A 14,383-nucleotide genomic window follows, 5' to 3' on the forward strand; every position below is an offset into this window, starting at 1 on the left:
AGAGAAAACTTGACTTGTTAACTAAACTCAAAGAGCTGCTACTTAAGGTCTGCATCACATATCTCAGTACTTCTATATGAGCTTTCTAAGCTCTGAAACAATAATGTCGTTTGGTTCTCGAAGAAATCATAAAAAGCGGGAAGAGCAAAAACTGGGATAATCTTACTTCTAATGACTCAATTCTTCAAGTTTCATCCCAGACAATGTTGCAAGTTCTTCCAATGGCTTCTCACCGCTGAAAACCTGTAGCCATCTTAGCAAATTAGACATCTAAAACGTCATCATCAAAATTAATAGTACTCCCCATTTTTCAATAATGTTGAATCCATCGAGAAAAGGGCAACGGTAATGGCATGATGGTTTTTGTTTATTTGAAATATACTAGCGATTTACTACACTAAGGTCTGCAAACTAACTACTACTAGTAGAATAAAACAGTTCATCAATGCAGATTTTTGATAAATACACAGATCCATAGATATACGATACGAAAACCAAGAAGGTGGAAAGATTTGGCTCAGATGAAGAGGAGTTTGCACCTGGCCATTTATTTCCCAAGACGGAAAATATTTAAGGTCAATACCATAACAGGCCTCGGCCATTTTAGTTCCTGCCTTTAATCCATCAGGATAGCACTCTATGTAATCTAACAGTTTAGCTGCTTCGCGCCCAAATATCTGTTTCATTTGCAGTACAAAACATCAAAAGCAAAAGGAATTTAGAAGAGAATATCTGCAAATATCTTCTGTAAGTCAATGTAAAGAACCAAATTAAGGATTTATAAATTTTCTTATTTTATCTCTATATCGTGAAATGCATCCTTCCTCTTAAAAGTCCTAGATATATAGTACACCACAAGCTTCTAGAAGAATATGACGGATGCTAAAACCAAAAAGGAGGTAAAGAAAGAATGAAAGAAGTTAAAGTAGCATAATGAAATCTTTAACAATGAAGAGGGAAAACTTTTGGAGTCGGACTTATATGCTTCAAATGGATAGCAAGAAACGAGAAGAACTAAAATATCATCATTCATTCCTGGAGAGCACTTATTCATGCTGTTTCTTAGTGCTACAGAATATCAGTAAAGAAAATGAGGTGTTTCTTACTGATACTTTTAGCAAGTCGGAGATACTGATCTTTTGTTCAAGTGTAACAGTGTAAACCTCAATAAAGCTGAGAGGTTACATTTCAGGATTACGATTCTCATTTTTATGTTTCTAGTGGAGTTCGGTGGAGAGAAATGATCACAAGTTTGTAAAGCAGAGTTTCCGACTCAAACAACACGAGAGAAAGAAAATTACCAATTTCTGATGCACACAATGTGAACACCAGAAAGCCCCATATAGTCTTGCTCCAGTAGAGTGCAGATGTTTTGCAAGAGAAATAGCCAAAGGACTGGATTCAGTTGTGATCTCTTTTTCTTCATATGGTAATTCTGTCATTGCAAAACTGTTGGATACATAAGAAGAAATAACTCAATACATATATTAGGGGATGCATGAGCTCTGAGCATCAAAATCTAAACTTTGTAGTACCTTGATGAAACAGGTTGAAAAACATTATATGATGCGGCCAAGGCTATAATAAGCAAGCTAGCCATGCATAACTTTGAGCCCAACATCTCTTTAATCCTGTCGATCCCAAGATTCTGCAGAAGGAATTCACAACTTCTCTTCATTGGTAACATATTGTAAAAAAGAGAAAAGGAAAACTAGGGAGAACCTTTATGGTAATCAAGAACAAGCTGAAGGTCAGTGCTGATGATGTCAAACAGTATAACCATGACTCTCCACCAAACTCGGTGCTCAGGGTACACAGAAAGTACGCAGCAGCAACTGCCATGGAGGTAGCCATCCCAACCAAGACCATATCAGCATCCGTTTTCTTGACATCAAATGGCATATTCTGGAAACCAATATGTTGCCCTAGGCCGAGAAACGCAACTAATCCATAGGCGGCCATGCCGTATAATGGCAGAGGAACACCTTAATATAGACAGCATCAATGTTATACTCACTCATCAAAGGCACAGAAACAATTGGTTTAAACAGAAGTGGCGATGCTGATTCCCCTTAATACAAAGCAAAACCAACTAGAAAACATGCATTCTTACAAAAGTTCTGTTAGCAACACTAACCAAACAATTCCATTACAAATTAGTCACAATCGCCTAAAGCGGAGGGAAAATAATAACCTAACGATTTCAAAATTAGTCAAAGAAGAATACCTAAAATGGAAGCGAAGTGACTGTTAAGGATGCCATCGCAAGATCCCTCGCCAATGGGGCACAATGCTTCCGAATTGGCGAGAGTCAGATACGCCGTCTCCAGAAAACCAACGCCGCCGAGAGCGGCGCACCATCCGTAGGCGGCGGAGGAGTCGGATTTGGCGGTGCGCTGGCTCCCCGCCGAATCGCAGCTGACTTTCAGCATCAATAACCTCTGATTAGAAGCTCCTTTCTGCAATGACAACGGATCGGATTAACCTAAAATCAAATACTAGTACTAAAACAAGCGTAATCGGAGAGAAAATGCGGACCTTGAACAGAGACGCCGAGAGCTGAGGATGCGACGGAGAAGTGAGGAGCTCCCGGGGAAGAGACGACGGTGATTTAGTGAGGAAACTGGTGCTCGACATCTTCGGTTATTTGATCAAAGTTGAAATTCAAATCAACATCAAACTCAACTGAAAATTTGATATTGTAGTTGATGCAGTTTAAGCTCGAGTAAATCAAGAAGAGTAAACGCAGCTATTAATTTTTGCAGCAATTTCATATTTTTAATTCCTCGAATTTGCTGAAAAACGTGTTGGAAATGTTAAGGAAGAAAATATATTCATTGTTGTCAAAAACACCAATTTTATTTAAAATTACGATATGTAACAATATTTCAAATCACTAATTATGGAATTCCAAATCTTTTGATAAGTGACAAAATAAAATATGGATGTTGCACTTGCCGACATTGATGAACGTCTAATATATGAAATAATGAAATTCTTGGATCGTTTTGATGTGCTTGTAACAATGACCGTAAGCGCTCCACCGATGGTGCCATCATTAGTTAAGCAATGGTCGTCTCAATGGGATTGATGGGGAGATAGATGAATATAATAGGGAGGAAGTGCGAGGGGGGATCAATGGATTGGAGCCTCTTAGTTAAAAGACAATAACATAATTGTTAGGGTGATTATGCTATTTTTCAACTCAATTAAGGTACATTTAGGCTATCTGGATGGTAGGAGGGGATACAACCCTTCTAGAGTCTCTGGATTCGCCATTGAATATGAGACACGTATTTGTGGATGAATGAAGTAATATAAATGTTAGCTTGAGTTACCGAAAAATGTACAAATCATCTCAACTATATAATTTGAATAATTTATTTTAAATCGAATGGTATTTTCAAATTTAGAAATTTTATACTATCAATAAAGCATTTTTGGATTTAAACTCTAAGAAAAAAATGCATGTATTCATTCTTATTTATGGGATATATCTTGAAATATCCTGTAATTATCTTAAATAAAATTTATTACTACTATTTCAAGTAATAATCTTAACAAAAATTGAGTACTAATATACTACTGGTACTATATTTCAAACATATACTATTTGACTGAACAACCATTTTTAGTCGAACATGGCTTCAAGCTTCAACTATTTAAATCACATTTAGAAAGAACCAAAATAAGTAGTGCGTTGTACCTAAAAATTGCAACTGTAAACTACCTAAAAATTTTCTAGTATTAGTACAAATTTACAACTCTAAACTACCTCAAAAAATTATACACGAAAATACGGTTAATCTTACTATTTAATTTTGTTATATCTGATTCCGTGACTCATTTATGATATTACATTGTATAGACTTGATTAAATTATCATTATTGCAAAATGAGCTTATAAATCTTGAGCTATCTAATCACATTATTACTCTTATTAGTAGTGCAATTTCATCAGAAATTAAAAATTTGGTGGGGCCGAATCGAAGGTAGGAAGATGGAAGTAGCTGATAAGAATTAAAGAGGAAAAGAGCTAATAATTGCGATTTGCAGAGATATCTCTAATTTTAGTAATCGGAGCAAGAGTTTCAGACGCCGCAGCCTCTCTATCTATTGATGTACAACTGAAGGAGTGCACTGTACAACCATCTAATGCTGAGTGAGGTTATGAGCATCGTGTGACGAAACAACAATGGGCGTATCATGCGGCAGCTCTCTCAGGGATTCGTGTAGCCGCGCAGCCGACCGATGTTCCCGCCTCTTCCCCTGCTTCTCCGACCCCGGTTCTTATTTACCTAGCTTACTTAGGTTTCCTTTTCATTTGATTTGGGGATTTTGTTTCTGATTGATTGTTTTGCTTTTGAATCTGTTTCTAGCCCGACGATCTGCTTTCTCTCTCAAATTAGCTTTGGTGTTGCTGCATATACTGTTTGTCGGCGTATTGTTTTTGTTCGACCGTGATTTGATTGAGAAGACCAAACACGAACCATGGTAATCTACAGATACTTTGACTCTATTTAACTTCTCTATGCAGGGTCAGTAGGTGAAATTGGGCACAATTTTGGTGTAATTGGTGTGTGCGTGTGAGTCATAGTTGGTGGAGTGATCAGGAAATGGTAAAGCTAGCATTTTTAGTCTGATGAGCTTCAGATGTTGTTTTAGGATGCTAAGACGTGACATGGATATCGAATTCAAATGCATCTTTGAGCTTTTTTCGTGGGGATATTTAAAATTTGTAGCTCAGATAGCCTCTAACTGTTCATAATGGGACTGATCTGCTTATTCATCTTGCCAAAAATTGAGTAGATATCTTCATAAGCGTTAACACTACGATGGATTTGGAAGATAAAGGTCCTTGTGGCTTCCTTGAGTTGGTTTTGATTGGATTTATCCTAGAACATTGAATCAGAAGGAATGAAGAGACGGATCTTAGTGGAAAATTCACAGCTGCTGAAACTGGAGTACCAATTCAGGAATTAGACTGATTGCCAGTTTTATAGTTTTTGTTCTAATCATAAATTTTCTTGGCTTCTTGCATTTGCTTTTAGATCACTGGTCATTTCCATTTATATGTTTATTATGATGGTGGTAACATGCTTGCTTCTCCTTTTCAACATAGGTACACTGCTACGTATGTATTATTGTTTGTAGCTACTCTGGTTCAGTATTTTGCGACTGCGGGAACATCTCCTGGGTAATTATGTTGTCAAGCTGCATATACTATTCAGAACTTCTTCTGAGAAGTAGATCTTTTATTCCATAACTTTGTTGGTAAAGCCTCTGTATTTTTTCCTTTGCAAATGTAGCTATGTAATCGATGTTCAAAAGGCTATTGATGAAAGGGATGCTGCAGCTAGAAGGACATTATTAGCTTCAGAGTAAGTTTGATTCTTCTGTGAAATTGTGGCATAAGAGAATTTATAAGTTAATACCTCAGGAATTATATCCAGAAGGCTGTTCAAAATATGTATTTAGAAATTCTTCTGAGAAGCAGATCTCTTATTCCACATTAAACATCGTTGTTTCTCGTTTTCTGAAATGTAGCATTCAGAAGGTCGTTGATGATAGAGATGCTGCAGCTAGAAAGCCATTATTGCCCTCAAAGTAAGCATGATCTTTTCTGATTCTTTTTATGAAGTCAGCACCAGAGGCAGGAGTAATTTCTAAATTAATAACTCAGACACTGTGGTGATGGTATTGGTGTTATATGCTGTGAATTGACCAATTGCCATGTTTTATTGTATGTCTTGTTATAACGTTTAAGCAAAGACAACCAGCTTCAAGCAAAAATGGCGATGTTGCAATCACTGTGGATGGAAGGAACAATCACAGAGGAAATGCAACAGCTTCAAGCAAAAATGGCGATGTTGCTATCACTGTGGATGGAAGGAACAATCACAGAGGAAATGCAACAGCTTCAAGCAAAAATGGCGATGTTGCTATCACTGTGGATGGAAGGAACAATCACAGAGGAAATGCAACAGCTTCAAGCAAAAATGGCGATGTTGCTATCACTGTGGATGGAAGGAACAATCACAGAGGAAATGCAACAGCTTCAAGCAAAAATGGCGATGTTGCTATCACTGTGGATGGAAGGAACAATCACAGAGGAAATGCAACAGCTTCAAGCAAAAATGGCGATGTTGCTATCACTGTGGATGGAAGGAACAATCACAGAGGAAATGCAACAGCTTCAAGCAAAAATGGCGATGTTGCTATCACTGTGGATGGAAGGAACAATCACAGAGGAAATGCAACAGCTTGGACTAAGTTAGTGTTGAGTTTGTTTCCGCAACGGTCATCAACTACGTACGTGCGTATTTTGAATATTTTATGCAGTTCAAGACAAGGATTTTTTTACATGTTCCATACGTATCTCTTTTCGATAAACCTACTGTTAGAGTGGATGAGTAAGTTACTGTCGCTTAATGGCTCCTTTTTTGAAACTAGAAAGGACTTTAAGTAGGACTTTCCCCTTTTAGAGTTTGGCACAGCGATATGAAGGTCGGTCTGACTTTAATATGATGCTTAAACGTGAACTTTCTAATGAAATTTCATCCGGAATCTTGTCAAAAAAACAGTATATTTGTTCAGATATCTACTAGACTAGTATATTTGTTTAGATTTGATTTCACATGGCTTTTTGCTCTTTTTAAAAATATTACTCCCTCCATCCCATAAAAGTTGAGTCGTATTCCTTTTTAGTCCGTCCCATTAAAGTTGAGTCATTTCCTTTTTTAACAAAAGACAAAACATCTAATCACTCTTTTTTTATTCCATCATTTATTTACTCTCTCTTATCTTTCCTACTTTTTCATCTCTCCTATTTATTTAATATAAATTCTTAACCTCCGTGCCCAAAAGTTTTGTCTCAACTTTTATGGGACGGAGGGAGTATATGAGAACTCGGTACTATTTTAAATTCTTAACACATAGAAAGAATCAGCATTGCATGTTTGGTTGTGCAGAGTGCTGGTTGACAGATATTTTCATTCATCATTCTTGTACTTTGCATGTGAATTGGAGCTAATTGGTCCCAAATGCTTGGCAGTCAGAAGATTCAGAAATTACTTGAAAAGAATATCTGGCAAATAAATTGCCATGTAGTGTAAGGAAATCTGCACAAAATCATAAAGAACTAGTTGGACTTTTGTCAGATTATGTGGTGGCAATACAATTGACGACAACAACATTTGTTATTCCCATTCATAAATGTGATCATGATAGTTATAACCTGATATATCGATAAATAAAGTATCTTTCAATAGCATTATAGTTGCCTGCTCAAAAGTACTAAATTCCTTGATTTATTACTTCTTAGAATGGAGCTAATATACTCTTTAGAATAGTGTTTCACTGTCACTATTGATAGCAGTGGAACCTAAATAACTAAACACGTTTTATTTTGGTCACTGAACATACATTAATACTATACAAATTTATGTGTGGTGTCTTATTTATTTTCTGCAGTGAGAACCTTAGACGTGCCTTGTGAAAATGAAAAACTGATGCAGTGATTATTGGTTGAGAATTAGTATTGATTATACCTGAATAACTGTCATCGTTTCTGCTAACTGAAGTCATACAGTGGACCATTAAAGCTTTTGAGTGTACATTACATCAATAAGCATCTTGTCATAATTTGTATTATGTCTCTAGTACATATTTGTCACTATCACCATTTTTTTCTGATCGATTCTCTCTTTGTAATATTTTGTTTTTTCAGAAGTTTGACCTGCCCTTACTGCAACATCCTTCAGGTAGAATATTTTGTCCTCATCTTTATTGGGAATCCTGACATTTATGCTTAGATGAAGCAAAACCTGATTTCTTTTGGCGCTGATCATACATACCAATCTGTTGCTCCTAGCCTCCCATTGAGATTGGGTGTTCGAATTTTGTTTCTGTTATCTAAGAAACTGTTAGGATGGATTATCAAGTTGCTCAAAGCATATATAATTCCCATGTATTCGATATAAATACTACTCCCTCCGTCCCAGTTAAGATGACCCCTTTCGTTTTTTGCACGTGTTTTGTAAAAATCATAATAAATAATTAAAGTGGAGGGAAAGTAAATCAAGAGAGAGAATTATATGGAAGAGACTCTCTTCTGCATTATTCTTTCTCTTACTTTAATTTTACTCAACTTTAACTATTTATTACTATGATTTTCCAAAATACGAGTGAAAAACGAAAGGGGTCATCTTAAATGGGACAGAGGGAGTAGTATGTTATTAAGTAGGTCTGATCTTTTAATGCATGTTAAAGAGTGGATAGGAACTACTGAACTGCATGCATTAGCTTAATGCTTCTCCAAAGTAATTTATGATTGATGACCTAGAAAATTTTTTGATCGAAATAGATCCTCCGTTGAATAACATTTACAGGACTCAATTGAGTGAGGCAAATGCTGCTTCTGCAAAGTTGTAAAATATGGAAAATAGTTTGTCATTTGATGGTCTTGTATATTACTCTTTGTATCTTAATTGGTGCTATGCAAAACAAGGGTTTGGGAGGTTATTTTCATTTTCAAGAGTAGAGAAGATTATGCTGATTAAGTAATTGTTCTCATGCTCATTTCTTCCTACAAACCTTTATATGTCTATTGTTTCAGTTTGTCCAAATGTTTTTAATTTCTAATCTCAGCACTATTATATTTCTTTTGTAGCCTCCACGAGCTAAGCATTGTCATGATTGTAACAAGTGCGTTCTTCAGTTTGATCATCACTGTGTTTGGCTTGGAACATGCATAGGGCAGGGAAATCATTGCCGTTTTTGGTTAGTGCTGCTCTGCCTGTTTCCATATTCAGTTTTTTCCAGTCCTAGCTTTTCATGTCTTATTTGAGACAATGTCATCATATTCTTTTATTTACTTGATTTGATGGATTGGAGAGGTAAGCGTTTGGGGGTGTGGATGGGGGAATTTTTTTTCCTGCTACAAGTGTTCTCTTTCAAGATAAGCTCCATTTACTTAAGCAGAGGAATGTTTCATGCTTGGTTGGATCGTTTTCATTATATAAAAATAATACGTATTTGAATGTGCAAACATGTTTTCTTTAGTTAAAATTGTTTTTGTTGTATAACAGGTGGTACATATGTGGAGAAACAGCATTGACCCTCTGGACTTGCATACTGTACATTGGATACCTCAAGTCTAACATATTGAAGGCATGGTAAGTTACTTGTTATGCCTTAGAACACATCTTCATTTTCTGTGTCTATTTTGAAGAGGCCCGAGAGAGAGGGGTCAGCCAACCATGCTCACAGTATAAATACATACTACAAGTGGTTCCCGGTTCAAGTTGGGTCACGAGGGTGGTAGTTGTTATAACTGGAGAATCCTTAACTTCTTTTTTTTTTTTTGTTTCAAAATTATCGGAATCATAGATAGTAGGAATGCTTCCCCCTTGTTTTCCAAATCTAAGATATAGCTGCTATTGATATGGCCATATAGTGTACTTATTTTTAGCTTGTCATGATAGAGAGCTCAAACGTATTTCCTTCAGGTGGGCAGATATAATATTGATTTTGCTATTGGCTGCTCTCTCAATTTGTCTAATATTCCTGATGCTTCTGCTCCTTTTTCATAGGTATGTTTAATCCATTGAACACACATGCTCTTGTGTTGCCTCTTAAAAATGCAAATATTTAACTCGAATAATTGTGCCTCTGCCTGTATAAATTAACAGTTTCCTTATCATGACTAATCAAACCACGTACGAGCTTGTGAGACGGCGACGGATTGCATATTTAAGGTCTTCTTAACTCCGTCCTTTCTGATACCTTATTCTTTTGAATTATACTATAATTACAAATAAGTGTATACTATACAGGGGGATTCCTGAGAGAGTGTATCCATTCAACCAAGGAGTTTGCAGGAATTTGTATCTATTCTGTTGTGCTAGAAGCAGCAGCATGTACAGATACAGATTGGAAACACTACCAACAGCTCAAGAACTTGAGGAGAAGTCCAGACCTTATACTTGCTACGATGTTCTATCGTGTCGCTGCTGCTGATGGAACCCGTCTTGTATTTTCGATCTGTGTAAGATGCAAACTGGGGCTGTGCGATGCTGTGAACATGTAGTTTCTCTGGCAAACATTATTTCCATTTGGTTCTTTGATGGATTTAGAGTGATGATGAGAAATTTCCCATAGTTTTACACTGATATTGAAGCAAAGGATCTTTTTAGTCCATTCAAATAGTATTCCAATGTTGTACTGTAAAACACAAGGCCCAAGAGCAGTGTAAAATCGATGTGTAATTTTGGTTACTGAATGCGTATGATCGTAAAATCAGCGTGTAATTTGGGTACTCGACATACGTCCATATTTCGGTCACCATACCTTTTTTACAAAGAGATTTTATTCAAAAAAATGAAACGATGAATATTAAATATTTAAACAATAAGCAAACACCCCAAACATGACAAAATTTATAAATTGACATTACTAGAAGAGTATTACACCAAAAACAAAATCCATGAGAATATCAACTATCAAACAACAACATAAATCCGTAATCTTCTTATTATTCAAACATGAAAAAGTAAGACTTACTCAAAACTCATTAAGCAATAACTCAAAATCTGGCAATGAAGAAGCATAAAAAACACTCATTTCACAATCAAAAACCAAAATCCATCAAGCATGATCATGCCTTGCCTGAAAATCCTTCATGAAAGCCACAAGCTTCTCCACTCCAGCCAACGGCATCGCATTGTAAATGGAAGCCCTCATCCCGCCAACCGACCGATGCCCCTTGAGCTGCACCATCTTCTCCTTAGCCGCCTCCTTCACGAACTCTGCCTCCAGCTCCGGCTTCGCCAGCGTGAATGGCACGTTCATCAGCGACCGAACGCTCTTCTCCACCGGGCACCGGAAAAACCCCTTGCTCCCATCAATTGCATCGTATAAGAGACTCCCCTTCTTCACATTCTTCTTCTCCACCTCCGCTAGCCCGCCCTGCTCGACGAGATCCTCGAAAACCAGCCCGCACATGTAGATTCCGTAGCACGGCGGCGTGTTGTAGAGCGAATTGTTGTCGGCGTGGATCTTGTAGTCCAGCATCACCGGCGTGATCGCCTGCGCGTTCCCGATCAGATCGGATCGGATGATTACAATGGTGACGCCCGAGGGGCCTACATTCTTCTGCGCGCCGGCGTAGATCATGCCGAATTTGGTGACGTCGACGGGTTTGGAGCAGAAATTGGAGGACATGTCGGCGACGAGGAACTCGTTTTGGCCGGCCGGGGTAGGGTAGGACTTGAATTCGACGCCGTGGATGGTTTCATTGGCGCAGATGTGGAGGAATTTGGCGCCGGGGGTTTGATTGAGGGAATCGAAATTGGGGATTTTGGTGTATTTGTCGGATTTGCCGCTCCAGATGGATTTAGGGTTACAGTACTTGGAGGCCTCTTTGAAGGCCTTGTCGCCCCAGGATCCGGTGACGATGTAATCGACGGCGTCGGAGGGGCTGGCGCAGAGGTTGAGCGGCGCGGCGGCGAATTGAGTGGTGGCGCCGCCCTGGAGGAAGAGGACGGTGTAATCGGAGGGGATGTTGAGGAGGGATCGGAGATCTGACTCGGCCTTTTGGATGATGGAGAGGAACTCCTTGCCGCGGTGGCTCATCTCCATGACGGACATGCCGGAGCCGCGCCAGTTGTAGAGCTCGGATTGGGCTCGGAGGAGGACGTTTTCGGGGAGGGTGGCGGGGCCGGCGGCGAAGTTGAAGACGCGGTCGGTGGCGGTGGAGGTTTGGGTTTGGAGGGTGGAGGCGGAGCAGGTGATGGAGAGGGGACGAGTGGGGAGGGAGAGGGAGGTGGGGAAGGCGGAGATTTGGGAGGGTGCGGTGGGGTTGAGGTGGGTGAGGGGAGTGGTGGCGGCGGACGACATTGAGATGGACATTTTGGGGGAGAATTGGAAAGATGGCGGAGAAAGGAGATCTGAGTGAGTGCGAAAATGTGAGTAGGTTTTGGAGTGGGGTTGGTGGGATATAAATCAAAATTCAATATTGGATACTACTGCCATCCTCTATACGTTCTAATTTGGACCTTAATGAACACGGATACGATCAAATGAAAATTCTAAATATCGTACAAACCCAAAATTATGATCTCAATTATTTAAAAATATCAACAGATCATAAAAAAGTATCAACGGAAAAATATCAATAGATATTTAACAGTAGTCAATGATGTGTTGATATTGTGTTGACATTAAAATCTTGAAATTTTACACTGTTTTAATATTATGTTAAAATTATGTTGAAACTGTGTTAAAAAATTTTGAGTTTGTACAATATATAAGTTTGTATTTTATCATATACCCGTGCTCCCCCTCTTCCATTCCTAGGAGTTTGTCACCATTTCAAATATAATAGTGCTACCGTATAGATTAAAAAACTAATGATTTGTAATTTTATTTTATATATTAATTTAGTAATAAAATAAAAATAAAAATGAATGAGTGGAAAGCCGAATGCAAATTCAATACAAAAATTAGTAAAATTAAAAGGTAGTGGAGTAGCATATTTTAGGGACGGGTGAAGGGAGAAAATTTCGAATTATATTTCGAATTCTGATACAAAAAGTTTGGTGATATTTTCTAGTGTATTTTATAAGCGGACATTAATCATTAATGTTCTTGTTTTGCGTCAATTTTATTATTTATAATAGAGATATGGACACCTATTATCATTAAATTTTTAAAAAGTTGAATTTTTTTCATTACTTTGAAATATGCAAATAATATCATGAACTTTATTCCGAGTCATTATTTCCCACTAATAAAAAATTCCGGAAAATAGTTTCATGATATGGATTTTTTTTTATAATTTCTCGACAACAACTTCAGGAGTTTCAAAATTTTCAATATTTGAGAATAGTTTTTCTTGAAGCACATCCTCCAAATTTATTCTTTAATCTATTAATATAGCCAAAAAAAATTTATTGATGGAAAATAACAAATCCAAGATAAAATTCATAATATTATTTGTTAATTTCAAAGTTGGTGTGAAAAACAAGGTAAAGTTTGTAATTTTTCACTACGCCAATAGGCGATTGCAAAATAAAGTGCGAAATGACTTTATGTAGGGATATTTAATATGGAAACCAGGCTAGTTGGCAGCTGAAAAGGAAAAAACAATAATTTAGTATTCCAGCTATAATTGTGACCTTGTGTCTAATAAATTACTCCTTTTTCTATTTCTACAATTGTACTAATTAGTTGCTCACATCACATAATAATATGTTGACAATTGATTTCTTTTTTTTAAAAAAATTTAAGAGCATCTATAATGGCTCTTGGACTAGAAACTAGAGTACTAGGACACCCAACTATGTAACAGTGGACTAAAAACCGGACTAGCACTAGGACTAGCCACAATAAATAAAATTAACAAATTCATATTATAAATTACAATCACGCAAATAAGGAATTAAATTTACGACACTGATACGGGAAATACAATCATTTTATTTAAATAAATAAAAGTACATAAAAAAAACCTCCTACTTCCACACACGCGGCCCCGCCTCACTCGTCGCCGCCTTGGCCAGACCCGACCACATCGGAGTCCCCGACGCCTCCCCAAGGCGGGAACCCCAAATCGGCCCGCATACTCTGGATGAGATAAAAAAGTAACCCCTGCTCCACAGGGTCAGTCGTCGCACGCCATTCACATATGACAGCCAACATGCTCTACTGCGTTTGTGTACGTGCGAGGCTGGCGAGCTCGGTACCCGTCTGTCTAGAAGGGGCTGTCGACTGGACCTCCTGGGACCTACCGGTGAGTCCACTGGCTGCCCTTTGCGCCCTCTTTTGACCAACCGGGCGAGTGCGGCGAGAAAACGATGGAGTGGACGGGACCTCTTCGGCACTGTCGGGGAGCTCAAGGGAACCGGCGCTGCTGCTGTAATCGCCGGCGAGGTTCAGCCGCTGCTTCTTTGGCCAGCCAGCCTCAATACCCACCCGAATCTTCTCAGATTCCATCAGCACCTCATAGCAGTTCCAGTAGGTGAACTCCCTATGAACCCCCGCCAAGGGGAAGACATCCTCCGACATCCTCCTCACATCATCCATCGTTTGGCCACTGGTCTTCATGCGAAGGTTGTTGGCGTACAAGCCCGCAAATCGGGAGACCGCACTCCTGATTCGGTCCCACTGCTTCCGGCACTCCTCCCCGGTGTGTGGCTTCCCGTCCGGGTGAAATCTCTTGTAGGTTGCTGCAATTTTAGCCCACAAGTTGATGATCCTCTGATTGTTCGACTTCAGGGGATCATCGCAAACACTCACCCAAGCTTTGGACAATGCGATGTTATCTTCATCCGTCCACTTACTACTCCGTGCCTTCACCGCACCGCCGTCATCAGCCGTCTGC

General features: G+C 38.6%; 3 protein-coding genes across 3 annotated transcripts; 1 reads left to right on the forward strand and 2 right to left on the reverse strand.

Moving 5' to 3' along the window:
• On the reverse strand, positions 1-2,803 carry LOC125194122 (thiol-disulfide oxidoreductase LTO1-like). The gene is made up of 7 exons (XM_048092210.2): positions 2,539-2,803; positions 2,228-2,459; positions 1,723-1,985; positions 1,536-1,648; positions 1,302-1,449; positions 540-677; positions 1-243 (listed from the first exon to the last, which is right to left on the reverse strand). The coding sequence occupies exons 1-7, from the start codon at positions 2,635-2,637 to the stop codon at positions 169-171; spliced, it is 1,068 nt and encodes a 355-aa protein (XP_047948167.1). The 5' UTR covers positions 2,638-2,803; the 3' UTR covers positions 1-168.
• Positions 2,804-3,961: 1,158 nt separating this feature from the next.
• On the forward strand, positions 3,962-10,277 carry LOC125205871 (DHHC-type zinc finger family protein). Its single transcript, XM_048105045.2, has 12 exons — positions 3,962-4,286; positions 4,380-4,494; positions 5,123-5,197; positions 5,310-5,381; positions 5,548-5,607; positions 5,773-6,312; positions 7,730-7,763; positions 8,672-8,781; positions 9,090-9,176; positions 9,510-9,593; positions 9,693-9,758; positions 9,837-10,277. Exons 1-12 carry the CDS (start codon positions 4,196-4,198, stop codon positions 10,018-10,020), a joined length of 1,518 nt encoding a protein of 505 aa, XP_047961002.2. The 5' UTR covers positions 3,962-4,195; the 3' UTR covers positions 10,021-10,277.
• Positions 10,278-10,430: 153 nt separating this feature from the next.
• On the reverse strand, positions 10,431-11,978 carry LOC125205866 (phosphoserine aminotransferase 2, chloroplastic-like). Its single transcript, XM_048105032.2, has one exon. It carries the CDS (start codon positions 11,908-11,910, stop codon positions 10,648-10,650), a length of 1,263 nt encoding a protein of 420 aa, XP_047960989.1. The 5' UTR covers positions 11,911-11,978; the 3' UTR covers positions 10,431-10,647.
• Positions 11,979-14,383: the final 2,405 nt, after the last annotated feature.

Source organism: Salvia hispanica, chromosome 2, assembly GCF_029641045.1.
Source record: "Salvia hispanica isolate PSC_SH4W2 chromosome 2, Shi_PSC_v1, whole genome shotgun sequence".
Classification (NCBI taxonomy): Eukaryota; Viridiplantae; Streptophyta; class Magnoliopsida; order Lamiales; family Lamiaceae; genus Salvia; species Salvia hispanica.

Excerpts from the sequence above, each read along its gene's own strand:
- LOC125205866 (XM_048105032.2), bottom strand. The coding sequence starts at position 11,910 with ATGTCCATCTCAATGTCGTCCGCCGCCACCACTCCCCTCACCCACCTC.
- LOC125194122 (XM_048092210.2), bottom strand. The coding sequence starts at position 2,637 with ATGTCGAGCACCAGTTTCCTCACTAAATCACCGTCGTCTCTTCCCCGG. Across the intron at positions 2,460-2,538 it reads TCTCGGCGTCTCTGTTCAAG|AAAGGAGCTTCTAATCAGAG; the intron begins GTCCGCATTTTC and ends TTGTCATTGCAG. Across the intron at positions 678-1,301 it reads ATTGTGTGCATCAGAAATTG|ATATTTGGGCGCGAAGCAGC; the intron begins GTAATTTTCTTT and ends CAAATGAAACAG.
- LOC125205871 (XM_048105045.2), top strand. The coding sequence starts at position 4,196 with ATGGGCGTATCATGCGGCAGCTCTCTCAGGGATTCGTGTAGCCGCGCA. Across the intron at positions 5,198-5,309 it reads ACTGCGGGAACATCTCCTGG|CTATGTAATCGATGTTCAAA; the intron begins GTAATTATGTTG and ends TTGCAAATGTAG. Across the intron at positions 9,177-9,509 it reads TCTAACATATTGAAGGCATG|GTGGGCAGATATAATATTGA; the intron begins GTAAGTTACTTG and ends TATTTCCTTCAG.